We start from the raw sequence: 20,629 nt of genomic DNA on the forward strand, positions 1-20,629 counted from the left end.
CTGCAGTATTACAGTATTAGGTACAGTAATGTGTGTGCGGTGGCAAGCGACAAGCAGCTTTCAAGCTCAGATCTCATTGTCTGTGTGTACACATATGTATTTATGTGTACGTGTGTGTGTGTTGGAATATGAGAGAGAAAGTGCACGTGTGTGTCTATGAGAGAAAAGGGAGAGAGAGAAAGAAAGAGAGTGAAAATGTGGGAGATGTTCCCACCTGCACCAGGCTCCCAGATCGCAGAGAGCAGAGCCTCCTGGGAGTGGAAGCAGAGCATTGTGGGAATGTGGGAGCTTGGTCAGCAGTGCCCGCTGGGCAGAGGCACGCCCGTGCCAGGGCGGCACGCGGCGAGGCCGAGAGGTGCTGGCAGAGCGTGGAGGTCAGAGGGATCGGGCACGGCGCCCGCAGGCACAGGACCCCGCCCCCCCGCCCTCCGCCAACGCCACGGGAACGCCCGTCTGTGACGACCTGGCAGGTCAGCGCCGTCTCTCCCCCTCGCCCCTCCTCTCAGCTCTCAGCTAAACGCCGTCCCCCGCTCGCGCGGCAGCCATTCCCACCCAGCGGCGGTTTAGCCGCGCGAGGCACGCTGAGCTGAAGGGAATACATCAGCGCGTCTGAGGAACAGAGAGGGACATTAGCGGCGCGTCTGAGCCCAGCCTATCTGGACCCTATCTGGCAGGAGGGTCCCGGCCTGCTTTAATCTGCCCTATCAGGCCAGGCCACCGGGGCGCACTATCTGGCAGGCGTTTAATCTGCCGTTTCAGCAGCCTCTCGCCCAGATAAAGCAGACACATCCCCTCCCCGCAATTACCACAGCCCGCATAAAGGCCCCACATTACCCAGCATCCTCTGCCGGCTGGGACGCCAGATACAGGCAGGCATTATCATTCATATTATCATTTATATTATCGAGCGGAATTGAAAAAGTGCGGCATGTCCTGAAATAAAAGGTGCCCCCCGGATCAGGCGGGGGTGCGGGGGCCCCGGCGTGGGGCGCAGGCGAGAGGCAGGCACCTGACACAGATACATTTCCATCTAAAGTACACAATTATGTGCTGTGCAGCTGCGCTCGCTGACACACAGCTCTGTGGGAGGGAGAGAGAGAGAGCAGGAGAGGGGGAGAGGGAGGGGGAGAGAGAGAGGGGAGAGAGGGAGAGAGGGAGGAGAGGGAGAGGAGGGAGAGAGGGAGAGAGGGGAGAGAGGGGAAGGAGAGAGAGAGAGAGGGATGGGGAGGAGAGGGAGAGAGAGGGATGGGGAAGGAGAGGGAAGGGGGAGTGAGGGGGGAGAGTGGGAGAGAGAGAGGAGAGAGGGGGAGAGAGGGGAGAGAGAGGGAGAGGGAGGAGAGAGGGGGAGAGAGGGGAGAGAGAGGGAGAGGAAAGGGGGAGATAGAGAGGGTGGAGAGAGAGAGGGGATAGAAGAGAGAGAGGGAGGGAGAAAAAGAGGCTATAAGCAAAGAATTTTACAAGAGAGAAAGAAAAAGAAAAAGAAATGGGAAAGAGGCTGTCAATATTTGTGAATATGCAGGGTGTTTCAGTGACAGAGTGACTGAAGGTATGTATTGGTACAAGAGAAAATGTCAGTGAGAGAGAGAGAGAGAGAGAGAGAGCGTGAGAGTGTGTCAGTATTTGAGGGGAGAAGGAGCTGTATTATTCACTTACATTATTTGGCAGTGAGTGATTGAGTGGACTGTGTCCATGAGTGAGTGCGCGTATGTATGAGTGTGTGTGTGTGTGTGTGAGTGTATGTGTGGGAGTGTGTGTGCGTACGTGCGTGTGTGTACATATGCATCAGTAAATCAGTGTGTGAGTGTGTTTATAATTGCGTGGGAGAGTAAATGCAGGAGGTGTACCTGACAGGATGAGACCTGCATTATAATGCTAATTCATTCACAGCCATTTTCTTCCTCAAACCTCCACCCAACATCTGGTCACCTCAACTGCACAACTTTGCAGGAAAACAAGCGGAATTCTAAAGGGGGCGGGATTCTGCATCTCTGTGCCGCGGCAGAAAGAGCGGCCTCCATTTGTCTGGATTACCCACAATTACCATGACAAGACACGGCGGCGAAGTGCACATATCATACAGCCGTACAGGAGAGCGGGGAACTTCACCGGAGAGGGGCGGGGGGGAAGAAAGCGTCTCCACTTCAATAAAAACACGTACGCAGACAGAGCGCGTGTTTGAAGCCTTCGCAGCTGTAGCAGTCAGAGTCCCGTTATTTAAGCTTGATGAAAGACTGCGCTGTGCAATGACTGCCACCACACCCAAGCCCCACCCCCCCCCCACCCCCTCCCAATACGGAGCATACATGCATAAACACACACAGGCGCGCGTGTGCAAGTTACACATTCTAGCGCTCACATGCATGCATGCATCATGTGTAGGCATTTATAGCTGTGCACTTAAACACAAGTGCACTCACACACGGGCACCTGTGCACGTGCACACACAGGCACAAGCACATCATGCGCACACGTGAGTGTCAATCAAAAGACTGCCTAAGTACCCCAGAGCAGCAGGTGAGAAGCCGCTCAGCTCGCTGCATTGTGAGCTCAGACACTCAGTGACAGCTGCATAATAAAGGCCTCTGAAGTGTGTGTGTGTGTGTGTGCGCGTGTGTGTGTTTGTGTGTGTGTGTGCGTGTGTGTGTGTGTGTGTGGGGGGGTGGGGGGTGGCAGAGAGACAGAGGAGGAGAGCTTCAAGAAGTGACTTGAGTTTCTTTATTCTCCTCTCAGTGAGATAAAAGGAAGACTTCAATATTCATAAAATTTGAGTCATCAGACGAGGTATGACTTTGAAGTCATCAGCAGACAGGGTTCGCTATACTGCTTTCTAGAAGTAGAGAGTGGCTTGCTCCTAGCACAGCGTGTTTGTAGTGTGTTGTGTGTGTGTGTGTGTCTGTGAGTATGCGTGTTTGCATGTTTGTGTGTGTGCATGCGTGTGCATGTGTGCGTGTGAGAGAGATAGTGTGTGCGTTTTTGTGTGTGTGCATGTGTGTGCACATGTGCGCGTGTGTGTGTGATAGAGAGAGAGAGAGTGCGTATGTGTGTGTGGTGTGTGTGTGATGACAAGAGTGTGTGTGTGGTGTGTGGTGTGTGAGGAGAGTGTGTGTGTGTGTGTGTGATAGAGAGAGAGAGAGTGTGTGTGTGTGTGTGCGCGTGTGTGAGGGAGAGTGTGTGTGTGATAGAGAGAGAGAGAGTGTGTGTATGTGTGTGTGCACGTGTGTGAGGGAGAGTGTGTGTGTGTGTGTGAGAGAGAGAGAGAGAGACAGAGAGAGAGAGTGTGTATGTGTGTGTGTGCGTGTGTGAGAGAGTGCGTGTCTGTAGGCACTATTAAAACAGTCATCTCTTGTTTTTCACCATCCCCATTCTTCTAGCCACCCTCTCCACCTCTCTACCGTTCCCTCACTCCTTTCAGTACTTTCCGCCTCTGTACCTCTCCCTTCTGAATCCATCCTCAAATTCTCTCCTTCTTTCCCGTTCTCTCCATCCACCCTTTTCACATCAGAGATGAAATTGTGCTGTCTTTTCCTGCAGCAGAATATCAGTCTGTTTCTACAGGGGTGTGAAAGTGCCTCGCAGAGCATAAAGTGGGCACAGGCGCACTGAGCAGGGAATGCTGGGAGCCGTCTCACGCCACGCCCGTGAGCCGAGCCACCGCACACCACTCCTCACTCACCGCCCCGCATCAATCAGGATGCACCGCACGCCACCGCGCCTGATTGGGTGTGACCGCACACAGTAGCTCTGCTGCTACAGAGCTTCATAAAGCCCCCGCTCAGCCCATCCTCTCCCCCACTCAGCGGGCTGTGGACGTGCAATGTGCTGTTTGTCAGTGTTCCCATTGGCTAAGGATCTGTTCTTATCAATCAAGAAGGACACCGGAGCAACATCAGTTAGTAAACCCTCCTTCCCCCGCTCTCTCACACACACACACACACACACACACACACACACACACACACACACACACACTCACACTCACACTCACACTCACACTCACACTCACACTCACACTCACACTCACACTCACACTCACACTCACACTCACACTCACACTCACACACTCACACACTCACACACTCACACACTCACACACTCACACTTGAGGTGATCCTGACTGAACGCCGCCTGCCTCTCCAGAGGGGGACACGGTGTCCAGAACAGACCGTCTGAGTGAAAATGTCAGTTCCCCACAGGTCAGGTTTAATCACGCTGTAGCGCACTGGAGCGGGCTAGCGACACGCTAACGCACATGCGGCCTTCAGAGGGAGCCGGTCCCGCACCCCGGGCCCCGCCCACCCCCCGCGCCTCACAGGGAGACTCCGCCCATCACCCAGCCCCCCCCCCCCCCCCCCCGCGCCTCACAGGGAGACTCCGCCCATCACCCACCCCCCACGCCTCACAGGGAGACTCCGCCCATCACCCAGCCCCCGCCAAGCCCCCGCCTCCTGCCCTGGACTGACTGGGGCCTGTGAGGGCCAGATAAAAGCACACCCGATCCTCTTTAAAGCGCAGCGGGAAATCTCCTCCGTCAAGGCGAGGCCAAGTGCTCTCCATCCCAGCATGCCGTTCCCCACGCCCCTTCCCCCCTGTAGAGTTTCTGAGGCTGGAGGCCCTCGGGGGCAGCGGGGGCCCCGGGCCCCTCTGAGCCGCGGCAGCGCGCTAAAACCTCTCATTCTCCGCCGCGGCGGTGGCGCCTCTGCCCCTCCGCCGTCGCCGCGGTAATCCCGGAGAGGGGACCCCGCCCGCCGCTCCCCGCGCAGCTCCATGTGGTCTCATATCAAAGCCCCAAATGCAATATTCATAAAGGTCACGCTGCTCTCCCCTGCCAAATTGTCCCCGTACACACGCGGGACATTATTCCAGTAACCTTCTCGGTAATCTGTCATTCGTCATGCTTCACATGGCAACACTTCTAAAAAGGGAAAAACCTCTAAGACTTGAAAGCACCAAAGGCTCAGAGAAGGGAGCGAGCCGCTAAAGAAAACTCTGTGAGGCAGCAAAGAAAATGGCAAATAACCCCCTACCCCCCTCCCCTCCTCCCCCTGCAACCCCCCCTTCAAAAAAAACCCCAGAGAAAATGAACAGGACGGCCAGGACAGCCGAAGCGAGGCCCTGAGCTGGCCGGCGTGCTGTACGCTCAGGGCGCACGCTCAGGACTGGTCTGTGGCGACTGCAGCCGCCTCTCTCTGTGGCGCGGGCGACGCTCCCCGGCTGGACGGGTGTGGAGCGCGCGGCGGAAGGCTCCGGCGCTCGACAGGTGAGATTTATGTCCAAATTAGCGGCGGTGCGAGCGGGGACGCGGTGCGAGGCGAGAGGGGGCGTAATGGCGGCCGCGAGCGCGTGAAAGTAATAAAAGCTGAGATCAGCGGCGAATAAAAGCCTTTTAATACTCTCCGAGCGGGAGGCGAGGAGCCGCTGACTTTTGGGGCAGCTTCGCTCTGAACAGAGCCCTGCTCCCAGCCTGCTGCTCTGTGAAAGCAAACAGGCCTGCGCGGGACCGTGTGGCACAGACAACACAGAACATGACCCTGAGATATACATGCCAGAGTCTGCACCATGCACCACTGAAACAGAAACAGTTAAAATTATGCAATTTAACCCTTTGAAAATAATTCATTTCTAAATTCTAAGACAACGTGCTAGAACTCCACTTCTTTCATTCACCAGTAGTGATTGTTACATCAGCATTAGAACGTTCAGTTAATAACATATTTATTACATATTCTTTTCATTTTCAAATGGTAAAAGAGTTACCTCAATAAAGCAACATGCAATGTAAAATATATACAGTAAAATCATATAACATTGTGCTATTTCACAGGGAAGATTACAGGGGTGCTGAAGCTTACAGATAATTCTTTTGTTCTGTTCTGATCTTCATAAATTACAAGGCCGTTCTCAGAAGTATTAATTGGTAAGATTTGTGGCTCTGAATGCTGCATGGTGAGAGAGGGCTCTCTAAATGTCCACATTACTGGGGGATTTACGGGCCTGGTGTATCAGTGTGTGCGTGCGGCGCTGGTGTATCAGTGTGTGCGTGCGGCGCTGGTGTGTTAGCGTGTGTGTGTGGCGCTGGTGTATCAGTGTGTGTGAGGCGCTGGTGTATCATTGTGTGTGTGTGGCGCTGGTGTATCATTGTGTGTGTGAGGCGCTGGTGTATCATTGTGTGTGTGAGGCGCTGGTGTATCAGTGTGTGTGTGGCGCTGGTGTATCAGTGTGTGTGTGGCGCTGGTGTATCATTGTGTGTGTGAGGCGCTGGTGTATCAGTGTGTGTGTGGCGCTGGTGTATCATTGTGTGTGTGAGGCGCTGGTGTATCAGTGTGTGCGTGCGGCGCTGGTGTGTTAGCGTGTGTGTGTGGCGCTGGTGTATCAGTGTGTGTGTGGCGCTGGTGTATCATTGTGTGTGTGAGGCGCTGGTGTATCAGTGTGTGCGTGCGGCGCTGGTGTGTTAGCGTGTGTGTGTGGCGCTGGTGTATCAGTGTGTGTGTGGCGCTGGTGTATCATTGTGTGTGTGAGGCGCTGGTGTATCAGTGTGTGTGTGGCGCTGGTGTATCATTGTGTGTGTGAGGCGCTGGTGTATCATTGTGTGTGTGAGGCGCTGGTGTATCAGTGTGTGCGTGCGGCGCTGGTGTATCATTGTGTGTGTGAGGCGCTGGTGTATCATTGTGTGTGTGAGGCGCTGGTGTATCATTGTGTGTGTGTGGCGCTGGTGTATCAGTGTGTGTGTGGCGCTGGTGTATCATTGTGTGTGTGTGGCGCTGGTGTATCAGTGTGTGTGTGGCGCTGGTGTATCATTGTGTGTGTGAGGCGCTGGTGTATCAGTGTGTGCGTGCGGCGCTGGTGTGTTAGCGTGTGTGTGTGGCGCTGGTGTATCAGTGTGTGTGTGAGGCGCTGGTGTATCATTGTGTGTGTGAGGCGCTGGTGTATCAGTGTGTGTGTGGCGCTGGTGTATCATTGTGTGTGTGAGGCGCTGGTGTATCAGTGTGTGCGTGCGGCGCTGGTGTATCATTGTGTGTGTGAGGCGCTGGTGTATCAGTGTGTGTGTGGCGCTGGTGTATCATTGTGTGTGTGAGGCGCTGGTGTATCATTGTGTGTGTGGCGCTGGTGTATCATTGTGTGTGTGAGGCGCTGGTGTATCAGTGTGTGTGTGAGGCGCTGGTGTATCATTGTGTGTGTGAGGCGCTGGTGTATCAGTGTGTGTGTGAGGCGCTGGTGTATCAGTGTGTGTGTGGCGCTGGTGTATCATTGTGTGTGTGGCGCTGGTGTATCATTGTGTGTGTGAGGCGCTGGTGTATCATTGTGTGTGTGAGGCGCTGGTGTATCATTGTGTGTGTGAGGCGCTGGTGTATCAGTGTGTGTGTGGCGCTGGTGTATCATTGTGTGCGTGCGGCGCTGGTGTATCAGTGTGTGTGAGGCGCTGGTGTATCAGTGTGTGCGTGCGGCGCTGGTGTGTTAGCGTGTGTGTGCGGCGCTGGTGTATCAGTGTGTGTGTGGCGCTGGTGTATCATTGTGTGCGTGCGGCGCTGGTGTATCAGTGTGTGTGAGGCGCTGGTGTATCAGTGTGTGCGTGCGGCGCTGGTGTGTTAGCCTGTGTGTGCGGCGCTGGCGTGTTAGCGTGTGTGTGGCGCTGGTGTATCAGTGTGTGTGTGCGGCGCTGGTGTATCAGTATGTGCGTGTGGCGCTGGTGTATCAGTGTGTGCGTGCGGCGCTGGTGTGTTAGCCTGTGTGTGCGGCGCTGGCGTGTTAGCGTGTGTGTGGCGCTGGTGTATCAGTGCGTGCGGCGCTGGTGTATCAGTGTGTGCGTGTGGCGCTGGTGTATCAGTGTGTGCGTGCGGCGCTGGTGTGTTAGCCTGTGTGTGCGGCGCTGGCGTGTTAGCGTGTGTGTGGCGCTGGTGTATCAGTGCGTGCGGCGCTGGTGTATCAGTGTGTGCGTGTGGCGCTGGTGTATCAGTGTGTGCGTGCGGCGCTGGTGTGTTAGCCTGTGTGTGCGGCGCTGGCGTGTTAGCGTGTGTGTGGCGCTGGTGTATCAGTGCGTGCGGCGCTGGTGTATCAGTGTGTGCGTGTGGCGCTGGTGTATCAGTGTGTGCGTGCGGCGCTGGTGTGTTAGCCTGTGTGTGCGGCGCTGGCGTGTTAGCGTGTGTGCTGCTGCAGATGCCTGCATTAGAAAGCACCCATCCCTCCCCCTCTGCTCCACCAGCTGTTCCGCACCCCCCGATCCCAGCCTGCCTCACTCTCCGCTCCAGATGCTGCCCAATGGCATTAAACAACTGGACCGCTTATCGGTAGCTCAATCTCTATCACACGCGCACACAGACACGCACGCACGCACGCACACACATGAATGCACACACACACGAATTGACACACATGAACGCACATGCACAAACACGCATGCACACACACGCACACGCACACGCACACGCACACACACACAAATGCACGCGCACGAACACATGCAGGAACACACACACACTCACACACACATGCATGAACACACACACACACACACACACACACGCACACGCCACACGCACACGCCACCGCACACCACACAGCACTGCACGCACACACAGCACCAGCACGAACACCACACCACACCACACGCACACACACGCACGCACGCAGACCCATGATCTGATTCAGGGGAGGGGCGTGTCAGAGAGTGCGGCCCAGCTGGCCCTGCTCCTCCGGCACCGTGTGCGGGGGGCGAGGTGCGGGTGTGAAGTGTTCTCAGTAATCAGCATCGCGCACTCGGGGATCCCTACAAATCCCCGCAAATCCCCCCGACTTCAGGGAGGCAGCGCTCCACACCGAGCCGGAATAAGAGCCCGCTGCTCAGACCCTGGCGGCCGGGCCCCTGATCACAGCGTTTAAGCTGCGTTCATTAGCCCGATGTGTGACGGGCGCAGTCGGCGTGGCACCCTCTCAGCTGGCCGCCGGCAGGGCGTGTTTACCCAGAGCCTCCCCTGAGAAAGCGCCAGCGTCTTTAACGACTGTGCGTCCCATCGCAGGGCACGGCCACGCATTAGCCCTGTCTCTACAGTCGCTTAAACGTTATTTATACCGATGCGTCCTGCGCCAGCCGTGTCGCTAATTAAGAGCAGATCTGTACGTCTATTGGCTGCTTTCTGCCTTGCGTCCTCCCCCCCCCTCCTCCCGAAGCAGAGGAGCTGGGTCTTTAGCTCCGGGCACAGTCTGAGCTCTGCTGAAAAGGGCAGAGAGGCAGCCCGTCAAAGCGCAGTCTGAGGGCAGGTTCCCTGCTTGCTGCGCTCAGCACACACGCTTATTGAGACGCAAGCAATCTGACAGCTACGGAGCTGCTATGAGGGCGACGGTGGGCAAACATAACCAGCACAGTGTTTCTGCAGGTGAGAGCTGGAAAGGCCCTTCAGGTGAATCAGAGCTCAGATAGCCAGCACTCAGGCAGGGGGGCAGCGTCCGCAGTACAGACAATACAGCAGGCAGTCTGTAATTAATACTACAGCAGAGCTGCTGTGGAGGTAAAGCATCAGTAATTAATACCACAGAATAGCTGGTGTGGAGGTAAAGCGTCAGTAATTAATACTACAGCAGGGGTCTGTAATAAATACCACAGAATAGCTGGAGCTGAAGTAAAGCATCAGTAATTAATACTATATACAGTAGATAACCATACATAACTGTAAGCTTATAGTGTAACCTAGTGGAAACTCAACTTTACAGACCAGCACTGCCTGAACACATCTCGTTGTTTTTAACAGCACCTGTCCAGCTGATTTGTTCTGTGTTGCGCACAAACAACTGCGGCCGTCCGCTTTCTATTATGACTGAACTGCTGTAACTGGAATGGCGTGCGTTTAATATCTGCTGCTGAAGGCTCCGGGAGTGTGCGTCTGTTAATAATGTACCATATAAAATATGAACAGCCCTGATAACCGTAGAGCCAGCGTGGTACCCACACGCAGCGCTAACAGCAGAGAGGACGGCAGGGGGGGACGGCAGGGGGGGCAGGGGGGGACGGCAGGGGACGGCGGGGGAGCGGGGGGGCAGGATTAACGACCGCGCACGGCGGTGGACACGTTGACCTGGCTGTAGAAGCTCTTGGCGGGCAGCAGCTCGGACACGCCGTTGAGGGCCTCCACGGTGAAGGTGTAGTTGGAGTGGGGCAGCAGGTTGACCACGGTGACGGTGCGCTCCGTCAGGCCGCTCTGCTGGGGCACGAAGCCCAGGCTGGCCCCGCACGGCTCGCACTGCCGCTGGGGGGCCCGGGGGGGCCCCACGCACCGGCTGCACCCCACGCTGTACGACAGGTCACCCCGGCCCCCCGTGTCCGCTGGGGGGGCCCACTCCAGGATCAGGGTGGACTGTTTTAGGGTGTACACCAGGTCCCTGGGCGGAGAAGGGGGACCTGAGAGAGAGAGAGAGAGAGAAAATTTTACTTACCTCTTAATTAATTAACTATTGATATTAGCTTTCCCCTTGTTTTTATGTATGGCATCTGTGTGGATTTGCTATTTGTATTAGCATTCTGGGTTGCTACAGTTAACTTAACCACCTGCCCCTGCTGCACCAGTTTGACAGTTTGACTTCCACCCAGGCCTATGCTGAGATTATTTCTGTTGCCAGTAATGCTGGTGGAGATGGAGAGCTGTGATCACAAATAGAGCTCGACACAGGCGCTGCTGCTGTTGGAACTGATCTGTATTCTGTCACATACAAGAACAAATTATGTAAACGTGTACAAAAACATTTACACTACATTTCATGATTATCGATCGTAAATCTGTTTGAGACCGCATCAAATACATTTTCATATAAAACACTGTACCTTTGCAGATGGCTGCATATAATAATCTGATTTATAATGAAAATCTGAAATTATATTTGTGTGAAGCGTGAAGTGTGAAGGGAATTAAAAGGATTCGTGATAAAATGTGTTTGTGAGAGAAATGAGCAAAGACTGCATATGTTCAGTGTGAAAATCTATATTACGGGGTGTGTGTGTGTGTAGTTAAGAAACCAATTCACAGTCACGCATTTGTCCACCCAGTAAGAGCAGGGCAGCCGTATAAAAAGTGAAGTGTTAACAGCCTGTGTGGAGCTTGACATCACACATGCATGCACACATATACACACACACACACGCACACACACACGCACACACACACACACACACCTGTCACCTGCAGAATGGAAGATTGCAAACGTCAGCACAACTCTGCCTTCCCCTCTACATCTCTATCTCAGATTCAGTGGGTTTATAATAAAAAAGAAATGTGTGAGTGTGGGTGAGTGTGCATGTGGATGTGTGTGAGTGTGTGTGTTGCGTGCGTGTGTGTGTGGGGGTGGGGGGGCGCTTAATAAAATGGATAATAAAGTATTATCATCATGAGCAGATTTATAGAATCCAGATAAAAGGGTGATTGCAGAGTTCCGGGTGAAATACACCTGAGCTAAAACATGACAGATTGGGCCGTATAAGAGACAGACAGCAGCAGAGAGCGCAACGAGCTGGCGCTGGGCGGGCCATGATGAAGGGGAGACGAGCGCGGGGGTGGGGGGAAACTCACGGGTGCAGGGGGCCGAGGGGCTGTCCAGCGGGGTTCGGAAGTGGTCCTGGTCACACACGCACTGCACTGACCCCTCATCTTCTGCCGTGCTGTGGGCGGGGCAGGGGAAACACTCCTGCTGCCTTGAAGACATCTTGTAGGAGCCAGCAGGGCAGGCTGCAGAGCAGAGGAACAGAAGGGATCAGGGAGAGTACACCCAAACTACACATTACATGGGAGTACCAGTACTGACATCACACTGCAGCACAGAGTACCAGTACTGACATCACACAGCAGCAGCTCAGAGTACCAGTACTGACATCACACTGCAGTGTAGAGTACCAGTACTGACATCACACTGCAGTGTAGAGTACCAGTACTGACATCACACTGCAGTGTAGAGTACCAGTACTGACATCACTCTGCAGCACAGAGTATCAGTACTGACATCACACTGCAGAGCAGAGTACCAGTACTGACATCACACTGCAGTGCAGAGTACCAGTACTGACATCACACTGCAGAGTACAGTACCAGTACTGACATCACACTGCAGCACAGAGTACCAGTACTGACATCACACTGCTGCCCAGAGTACCAGTACTGACATCACACTGCAGCACAGAGTACCAGTACTGACATCACACTGCAGAGCAGAGTACCAGTACTGACATCACACTGCAGCACAGAGTACCAGTACTGACATCACACTGCAGCACAGAGTACCAGTACTGACATCACACTGCAGAGCAGAGTACCAGTACTGACATCACACTGCAGCACAGAGTACCAGTACTGACATCACACTGCAGCGCAGAGTACTAGTACTGACATCACACTGCAGCACAGAGCACCAGTACTGACATCACACTGCAGTGACACATTCAGTATTAGTGATGTTACTGACACACACCTCACAGCAGAGTAAGAGTGAGATCACACAGAGAAGCAGGGTAATAATACTGATACCATGCAGCACCGAGAGTAAGGATACTGACAACGCAGCCTATCAGGGGTGTGCATCTTTGTCACAGAGCAGAACAGCCCAGATGAGTAACACGGACAGTAAACAGACTGGACACTGCTGAGGAACACTGGTGTGGCGCAGATTAAGGGCTGAGCCACATACAGTAACGGCATTAAATTCTAAAAGTGCAGCAGCACTGCATGTTTGCGAGCAGAGCACTGCGTGCTACCAGCCATATCACACGGACAGGAATACAATACTCATCCACTCTGTGTGTTTGCACAGACTGTTAATTACACAAATCATTTTCATCTTTAATTGGCTGCAAGCACAATGGCAGAGAATGCGGATTACATACATAATTACACACACACATGTACAGCACTCAGCACACAGACCACATTGCTGATTACACATTCCCTTTCACACACAAACACACAGACATGCACGCACGCACACACACACGCTCACGCACACAGCACACACACTCACCCACACATACGCATGCGCGCGCACACACACACACTCACACAATTGCGTCAGTATCCCCGTATCACATTTCCTGGTTCCTGTCAGTCGTCTGAGCAGTGTAATGTGTGTGAAATCGGGGAGCGGTAAGCTCCCGTCCGGGCAGAGAATCCATGTAAACCCCGGTTATGAACATGCAGAACCGTGCCGTTTGATTGATACACCTGAGAAGCCCGGGCACAGGCATAGCAGCTTTTACCGCGCGGTGGGGATGACACAAAGTCAATAAGGGCCAACAGGCCCCGCCACCTCTCAGCCGCCATCTCGCCATCGCGCCCATTAGCAGCTGCGGCCCGTCCCCCAGCTCAGCGCCCTCAGAGGACCGCTGCTCACTTCATGCCCCCCCCTCCCCACGTTAGAGCCTCTGTATTTCCCTCGGTCTTATTTATAAGAGGCTCTGAGACCTGAACATGCGCTGCCACCGCCAGGAGAGAAATCCCCGTCCCCTTCCAAAGCCGTGTCCGCGTGCGAGCTGTCAACCGGAAAGTTCTCCCTCAAACGCAGGCTTAGAGAGAGAACAGCAGAGCTGCCACTGCGATTAATCAAACACGCCCTGCATAACTGGGAAACTACATTTGGAGTTTTACAGCCCTGTGGCCCTGCTGAGGGACCCTGCTGTACCTGAGAGGCTCTGCTGTACCTGAGGGGCCCCGCTGTACCTGTGAGGCCCCGCTGTACCTGTGAGGCCCCGCTGTACCTGAGGGGTCCCGCTGTACCTGAGGGGCCTCGCTGTACCTGTGAGGCCCCGCTGTACCTGAGGGGCCCCGCTGTACCTGTGAGGCCCTGCTGTACCTGTGAGGCCCCGCTGTACCTGTGAGGCCCTGCTGTACCTGAGGGGTCCCGCTGTACCTGAGGGGCCTCGCTGTACCTGTGAGGCCCCGCTGTACCTGAGGGGCCCCGCTGTACCTGTGAGGCCCTGCTGTACCTGTGAGGCCCCGCTGTACCTGAGGGGCCTCGCTGTACCTGTGAGGCCCCGCTGTACCTGTGAGGCCCCACTGTACCTGAGGGGCCTTGCTGTACCTGTGAGGCCCCGCTGCACCTGAGAGGCCCCGAGGTACCTGTGAGGCCCCACTGTACCTGAGGGGCCCCGCTGTACCTGAGGTGGTCCGTTTGCATTAAGTGCTGCCTGTGCGGGTGATTAAACACACTTTACAGACTTTGGTACTTAGACTCTGAGCTGGAGCTCCTCAGGATGCACAGGAGCAGGCGTGTGCCAGTGATGAATACGGCACCTCCAGGGACTCAGATTACAGATTAGAGCCCCACACCTCCCTACAGCCAGCCAAGCCGGCCTCAATCACCAGCCCCGCTCAACAGCCACCGGCATCGGCAGTAATGAGAGGAGGAACATTAGTCATCTGTTTTACTCATCTAACCTTCAGCGAATCAGGGCAGCACAGACAGAGCCCCTTCCTGTTTCACAGAGGGAAAGCAGGGCAGGCAGGGGATACGAGAGCGTGTAACCAAGCAACCGCTGGGGGATGATGAGGACACCAATATTAACACCCCGACCCTTTCAGCAAGCGCCAACGGATCTTCAGCGATGGACAAGGGCATGGCTTTAAAGACCTGGACAGAGCCATGCAGAGACACTCCATTCTCTACCTGGGGGAGACAGCGCCCCCATCAGGCCCACCAACACCACATCATACAGCACCAGGGTTTCCCAGGAGGGTCGCCCTCCACCCAAGCTGTAAAACACGAATATCTCCCTGATCGCTCATACTGATTATGATGACGATGATGGTGGCTGTGTAGCATAATGGCTTGGGGACTGGGCTTTGCAGCTCCATGGCAGCAGGTTCAATTCCCAGGTAGGACACTGCAATTGCACCCTTGAGCAAGGTGCTTAAGCAGAACTGCTTCAGTAAATATGCAGCGGTACAAATGGACCAAATGTTAAAGGAGCTGTGTAAGGCAGTCTGGATAAGAGGGGTGATGAGGATTACAGCGATGAGGAACATTCACAGCTTTCGCTGATTTCATTGTCCACTCACAGCACAAATGATTGTTATGGAGGAAGTGAAGGGATCCTATCAGAACACATCTGCTCGCTGCTGTTAAGGAATGCTCTCCTGTCGTAACAACCATCAAATTTCAGTGCACCGCTCTCATAACTGAACTGCACTCACGCACATCAATAAATCATGAAGCACTTAATACACTAACTGTGAGCGATGAATTGTTTCTGTGCATTTCTGACAGAAGGTATTAATGAATATTAATATGTGGAAAGAGGTTTGCTCAGCTCCCCCGCCCCACAGCCCCCTCCCCCCAATCCCGACCCAAATGGCCTTCATTATTCCAGAACGTAATTCTGCTTGGTCTTATTTCCAAATGTCAGGCGAGATTTGCGGGCTGGTGCGGGCCAAATCAATAATTCATGACACCATATTCAGATCACTGACATTATGCCGCTAATTCTAATTTATGAAAGCTTTGCTAACGAACGGAATAAATCCACATTAATGGACAAGTGAAAGGTCTATTTTAAAGGTCCTGCCACGAGCCAGTCCTCCAGGCTGCGGGCCCCACGGCCGACAGGCTGCGGAGTGATTGTGTGAGCCGGCCGTGGAGACGGCTCGCTCCCGCCCTGGGTCTGGGGGCGAGGCCTGAGCGGCCGTGGCCACGCAAGCCTCGGCACTGCAGCCCAGGAGCGCGGGCACCATCCGCACAGCGCCAGCTCGTCCGTCTCCAGCAGCCCGGTCGCGCTCTGTGATCTCATCTATCCTGAGTTTTTCTGAAGTTCTGCAGCACCCTTCTCATCATCATCATCATCAGCACCCTCACCACCGCCGCCATCATCATGAGGCCCGTACAGCAGTGTCTCCATTATCATCAGCGACTCGTATGCTGCCGCCATCATCGCACTTTTACAGGCCAACACAAAGGCTTCATCAAAGGCCTATTCAGCCTGCCTCACACCCCAAAGAGAGCGAAGGAGAGAGAGAGAGAGAGAGAGAGAGGGAGGGAGAGAGAGAGAGAATCACAGGAAGAAAGTGAGGGGGAGAGAGAGCGAGCAAGAGAGAAACAGAGAGAGAGAGAGACAGACAGAGATAGAGAGAGAGAGAGAGAGACAGAGAGAGAGAGAGACAGAGATAGATAGAGAGAGAGCGAGATTGAGAGAGAGAGACAGACAGTGTGCACTGCGCTGAAGGCTGACAGTGTAGTGTGAGCACCCTCCCTCCCTCCCTCCCTCCCTCAGTCCCACTCGTGTATCCGTGCTCAGAACAATGGGAGCGACACAGACTGGAGCCCCAATTACAGGATATTACAGCGCTCTTCCTTCATCATAATCACACAGAGCATTATCCCTCTTTCTGCTTTCTGCTGCCGGGGCCCTCAGCAGCCTCCCCACACAGCGCCCTCCCCTTACCGCCGCTCATCAGAGCACCAGCGCCCCCGCCGCTCCCTCTCTCCCCATTCACTCGCTCTCTCCTCTCATCACTCTTCGCTCTCTCCACACTCCTCCTCTCCCTGTCAGCTCAGAGGAAATGATGCCATGATGTCATAAGCGCGTCAGGGTCGGCCCCGTTTTGAAAGGCGGGCTGCGGGGCGGGGCGGCGCGGCGGCGCGTGCGGCGGCACTAACGCGTTCTGCGCTCCCCTGACCTGCGCCGTGCTCCAGAGAAGCCAGCTCCCCGTCGCGCACCTGGCAGGGCTACGGCCACATTCCGGAAGCTTCCTGTCTGAGAGCAGAGGGCTGAGGCCACATTCCGGAAGCTTCCTGTCTGAGAGCAGAGGGCTGAGGCCACATTCCGGAAGCTTCCAGTCTGAGCAGCACGGCTGAGGCCACATTCGGAAGCTTCCAGTCTGAGAGCAGAGGGTGAGGCACATTCGGAAGCTTCCTGTCTGGAGGCAGAGGGCTGAGGCCACATTCCGGAAGCTTCCAGTCTGAGAGCAGAGGGCTGAGGCCACATTCCGGAAGCTTCCTGTCTGAGAGCAGAGGGCTGAGGCCACATTCCGGAAGCTTCCTGTCTGAGAGCAGAGGGCTGAGGCCACATTCCGGAAGCTTCCTGTCTGAGAGCAGAGGGCTGAGGCTGGGCGCACACACGGCTGCCTTTACCTCTTCTGCCAGCATGACCCACGTGCCTACAGCCCTCAGGCACCGGAGAGGAGAGCAACAGGAGCAACAAGCACCTGTGTGTGTGCGTGTGTGTGTGCACATGTGTGCATGTATGAGTAAGTGTGTATGTGTGCATGTGTATATGAGTGTATGCGTGTGTCAGTATGTGTGTGTGTGTGTGTGCGTGCATGCATGCATGTGTGTGTGTATGTGTGTGCGTGTGTATATGAGTGTGAGTGTATGTGTGAGTGTGCGTGCGTGTGTGTGCAGGCATGCATGTGTGTGCGAGAGCGTGTATGTGTCAGTGAGTGTGAGTGTATGTGCGAGTGTGCGTGTGTGTATGTGTGTGCATGTGTATATGAGTGTGAGTGTATGTGTGTGTCAGTATGTGTGTGTGTGTGTGTGTGTGTGTGTGTGTATATGAGTGCGAGTGTATGTGCGAGTGTGCGTGTGTGTATGTGTGTGCGTGTGTATATGAGTGTGAGTGTATGTGTGAGTGTGCGTGCGTGCGTGTGCGGGCATGCGTGTGTGTGTGAGAGCGTGTATGTGTCAGTGTGTGTGAGTGAGTATTTACTGTACATGCGTGCCTGCATGGCTGGGCGCACACTGGTGGTGGGTATGTGAGAGCAGAGAGGCTAACTGCACCGCAGGGGCTCTGAGCTGCAGGTTCAGGGTGCAGAGGGCAGCTGAGAGGGCTGCAGTGGACAGCCAGAGAAACAGCCTGCAGGCTCTGAAGGGGGAGGGGGGGGTCAGGATTCGATGCGCTGTTAGAGAGGGGGCTGTGACTCCTTCCTCTCTGCTTCCAAACAAAACATTTCTCACAGCTTTATTGATCCAGATGCACCCCCCCCCCTTCTCCCCAAAACAACAATACATGAGGAGGAAGAGACAGCCAGCATACAGCGCAACAGCCCAGCTAAGATAGATCGCCATCTTTCATTTGCATTTTAACTACAGTACACATGCTGCGCGTGTGTGTGTGTGTGTGTGTGTGTGTGTGCGCATGTGTGCGTATGCTTGTGCATCTTAATGGCTTCCATTACCTAAGAATATCAAAATAATTTAATGTTGTTCACAAATGAGTTTGATTCCACTTGAAGTGTGACTTTCAACCTGAAACTCAGCTTTGCAGCTGATGCAACAGTAAAGGCTGAAGGAGACACCGGAGACGCTGGGGAGAGACCAGCCAACGGGACTGAAAATCTAAAAGAAAGAGAAGGTGCCGACAGAATCGCATTACTTCCCAAGGTTTTAGAGCATAGCTATGTGTGCTTGTTACTCCATATACATTTAGCTCCCAATTGGGCTACTCTTCCCATGACCCACTTGATATTTATTAGATAAAATATGGACAAGCCTCTCACATCCTAAACAGAGCATGGTATGAATCATAAAATTGATTTTCCATTCATTTTCATCAGGCTGCTGTAACAAAATATATATTTAAATTGTTATCATGATTACACTTTTTTTGGGCTTCTGCTTGTACAGTATTTGACGAACGATATAAACGCTGTCATAAATAACTGGAATAAACCCTGTGCACCCTCAGTCTGAGCTTCCATTAGAATCATTGTGTTACTCTGTACTGGCCTGGTCACGGCCTTGTCCTGCCTGAACTCACATTCAGGGAACAACGTTTCCCAGAGTCTCCTGTTCTCAGGGAGTGAATACATTATGCACATAGCAGTGGACTACCCATCATGCACTGCGCGACAGACAGCGCGGTGCGGCAGGTACTGCAGACAGGGGTAACAGGAACACAAAGGGCTCAGCCAGGGACGCGCGGCGATCGGTCACGAAAGGACCACATTGTGCACCTGAGGAAATGGAGCCATAGAGAAACACAATAGTGCTGCATCTTTAATCGGAAGCAAGGGTCTCGTCTCAAACGCTGAGCACTCCAAATCAAAACCTCCCATTTGCATAATTATTCGGGCTGGACTGTTTCCCAAACAACTCCAAAAATTCATTTTTCCACTTACGCGTTTTTTGACAAACTAATAAGGCGGTGCATTACAGCAAGCCTCATTCTTCCTCCATTTACGTATTGTCTGCTACTAATGAAATATTAACGAAGGCAAAGAATCAAGGGTAACCCATCAAAGCAGCATCAATCGCAGGCCTCATTCTCCCAGAGCCCCTCACTCACTGTAAGACACACAATCCACGCAGGGGATGTTCTTCACTGACAGAGAGAACCTCTTGTAGCTGCCATATTAGAGAACAGACACTCGCTTCATGTGTTTATGTTTCCATAAACTTTTTTTATGGGGCAGCAAGATAAGGGGCGGGTTACGCAAGACAATCTCACAGACGTCAAACAAGAATTTATCGCTGCATTAAAACAGCATTGGAATAGGAATGATTCTACGTTAAAGTTTTCCATCGATACGTCTGGCATGTTCCCACATACAATATGCTGAAGCTGTCTGCACAAGATCAGTCAGGACAGTTCCTAGACTGGTTAATACAGCAGACCAACCGCACCATGAATTCTCTCTCTCTGCTTTTCTGCAGGCACGTTTTCAGAGGCAAAGTCAATGAATGCAGTTTCTTTCAGACCCTCACAAAATCACCGGCGAGAGAGATGAACTGAACTCGGCAATTATGACTGGGCAACGTGTCCACAGGTAATTTATGCAAAATAACGATTTCCATTACACGTAAAGCACATTAAGGCGCATTAGTCCACATTTTCCCAGGCGGTCAACTCTCTAATTTGGTCTGTGGGGGTTTTAGGGAGCGGGACTGCTCGGAGCTGGACGCTGATTACGCCCTCAGACCTGGCAACCTGCGTGTACTCTGGCGCTGCTGACGGACGGCGAGCGGCTGGCAGCGCTCATCCCACACTGCAGCGCTCAGGACCTCCTCAGGGCCTCAGGAGCCCGCGGGCTGCGTGCACTGACCTCCTCAGGGCCTGGCCCGCCACAGCAGGAGCACACGCGCGGTAACGCACCTCAGCTCGGCTCTGCAGATGAGACTCTGAGCCTCTGATGCATCACGCTGCACGCTGAATAACCAAACCTGCACTTACTCACCAAATCTGTGCACTGAAGGTCACTGCGCTCAGTTAAACCAATCAGGAGCCGGACCTGGAGGGTTATTGCTTCTGATTGGTTATTGACATTGAGAACAATGAGGGTAGCGGTTGAGGATGCGCTTATTGAATGGTACCGGGTCCCCAGGGACCACGTGTGAATGAGTCATCTGGAGGTGGGCAGATTTGGGCCTGGCTGGGGGACAGAGCAGATGCTCTCCACTGAAAGGACCTGCCAAACGACCTCTGACCTGGAGAGGGACAAAGTCCTTGACCCTCGATAAAAGCTGGGCATCAGTCCCGCCCTTTTTTAAAACTGTCCCTAGAGCCCCCTGACCCAAGTGGGCCCCCCCATCACCCCTATGTCCACTGGGCAGCGCTGTGGGACACCATTTCAGCGTTCCACAAACCCGCGGGGAGCTACATTCCATCAGACCCGAATCCATACAAGCAAACGCCTTTAAATGAAACAGCTCAATATGCCAGGATCAATAGCCCAAT

General features: G+C 53.8%; 1 protein-coding gene across 1 annotated transcript in view; it reads right to left on the reverse strand.

Annotated features, from left to right (window-relative positions):
• LOC135260334 (ephrin type-A receptor 7) overlaps positions 1 to 20,629 on the reverse strand; it is a 93,781-nt gene that overhangs the window by 22,820 nt on the left and 50,332 nt on the right. Inside the window, exons 4-5 of the mRNA XM_064345574.1 lie at positions 11,550 to 11,705; positions 10,040 to 10,387 (exon numbers count right to left, since the gene is read on the reverse strand). Coding sequence (XP_064201644.1) covers positions 10,040 to 10,387; positions 11,550 to 11,705 — 504 coding nt within the window. The remainder of the gene's footprint in view (positions 1 to 10,039; positions 10,388 to 11,549; positions 11,706 to 20,629) is intronic.

This window comes from Anguilla rostrata, chromosome 8 (assembly GCF_018555375.3).
Source record: "Anguilla rostrata isolate EN2019 chromosome 8, ASM1855537v3, whole genome shotgun sequence".
NCBI lineage: Eukaryota > Metazoa > Chordata > Actinopteri > Anguilliformes > Anguillidae > Anguilla > Anguilla rostrata.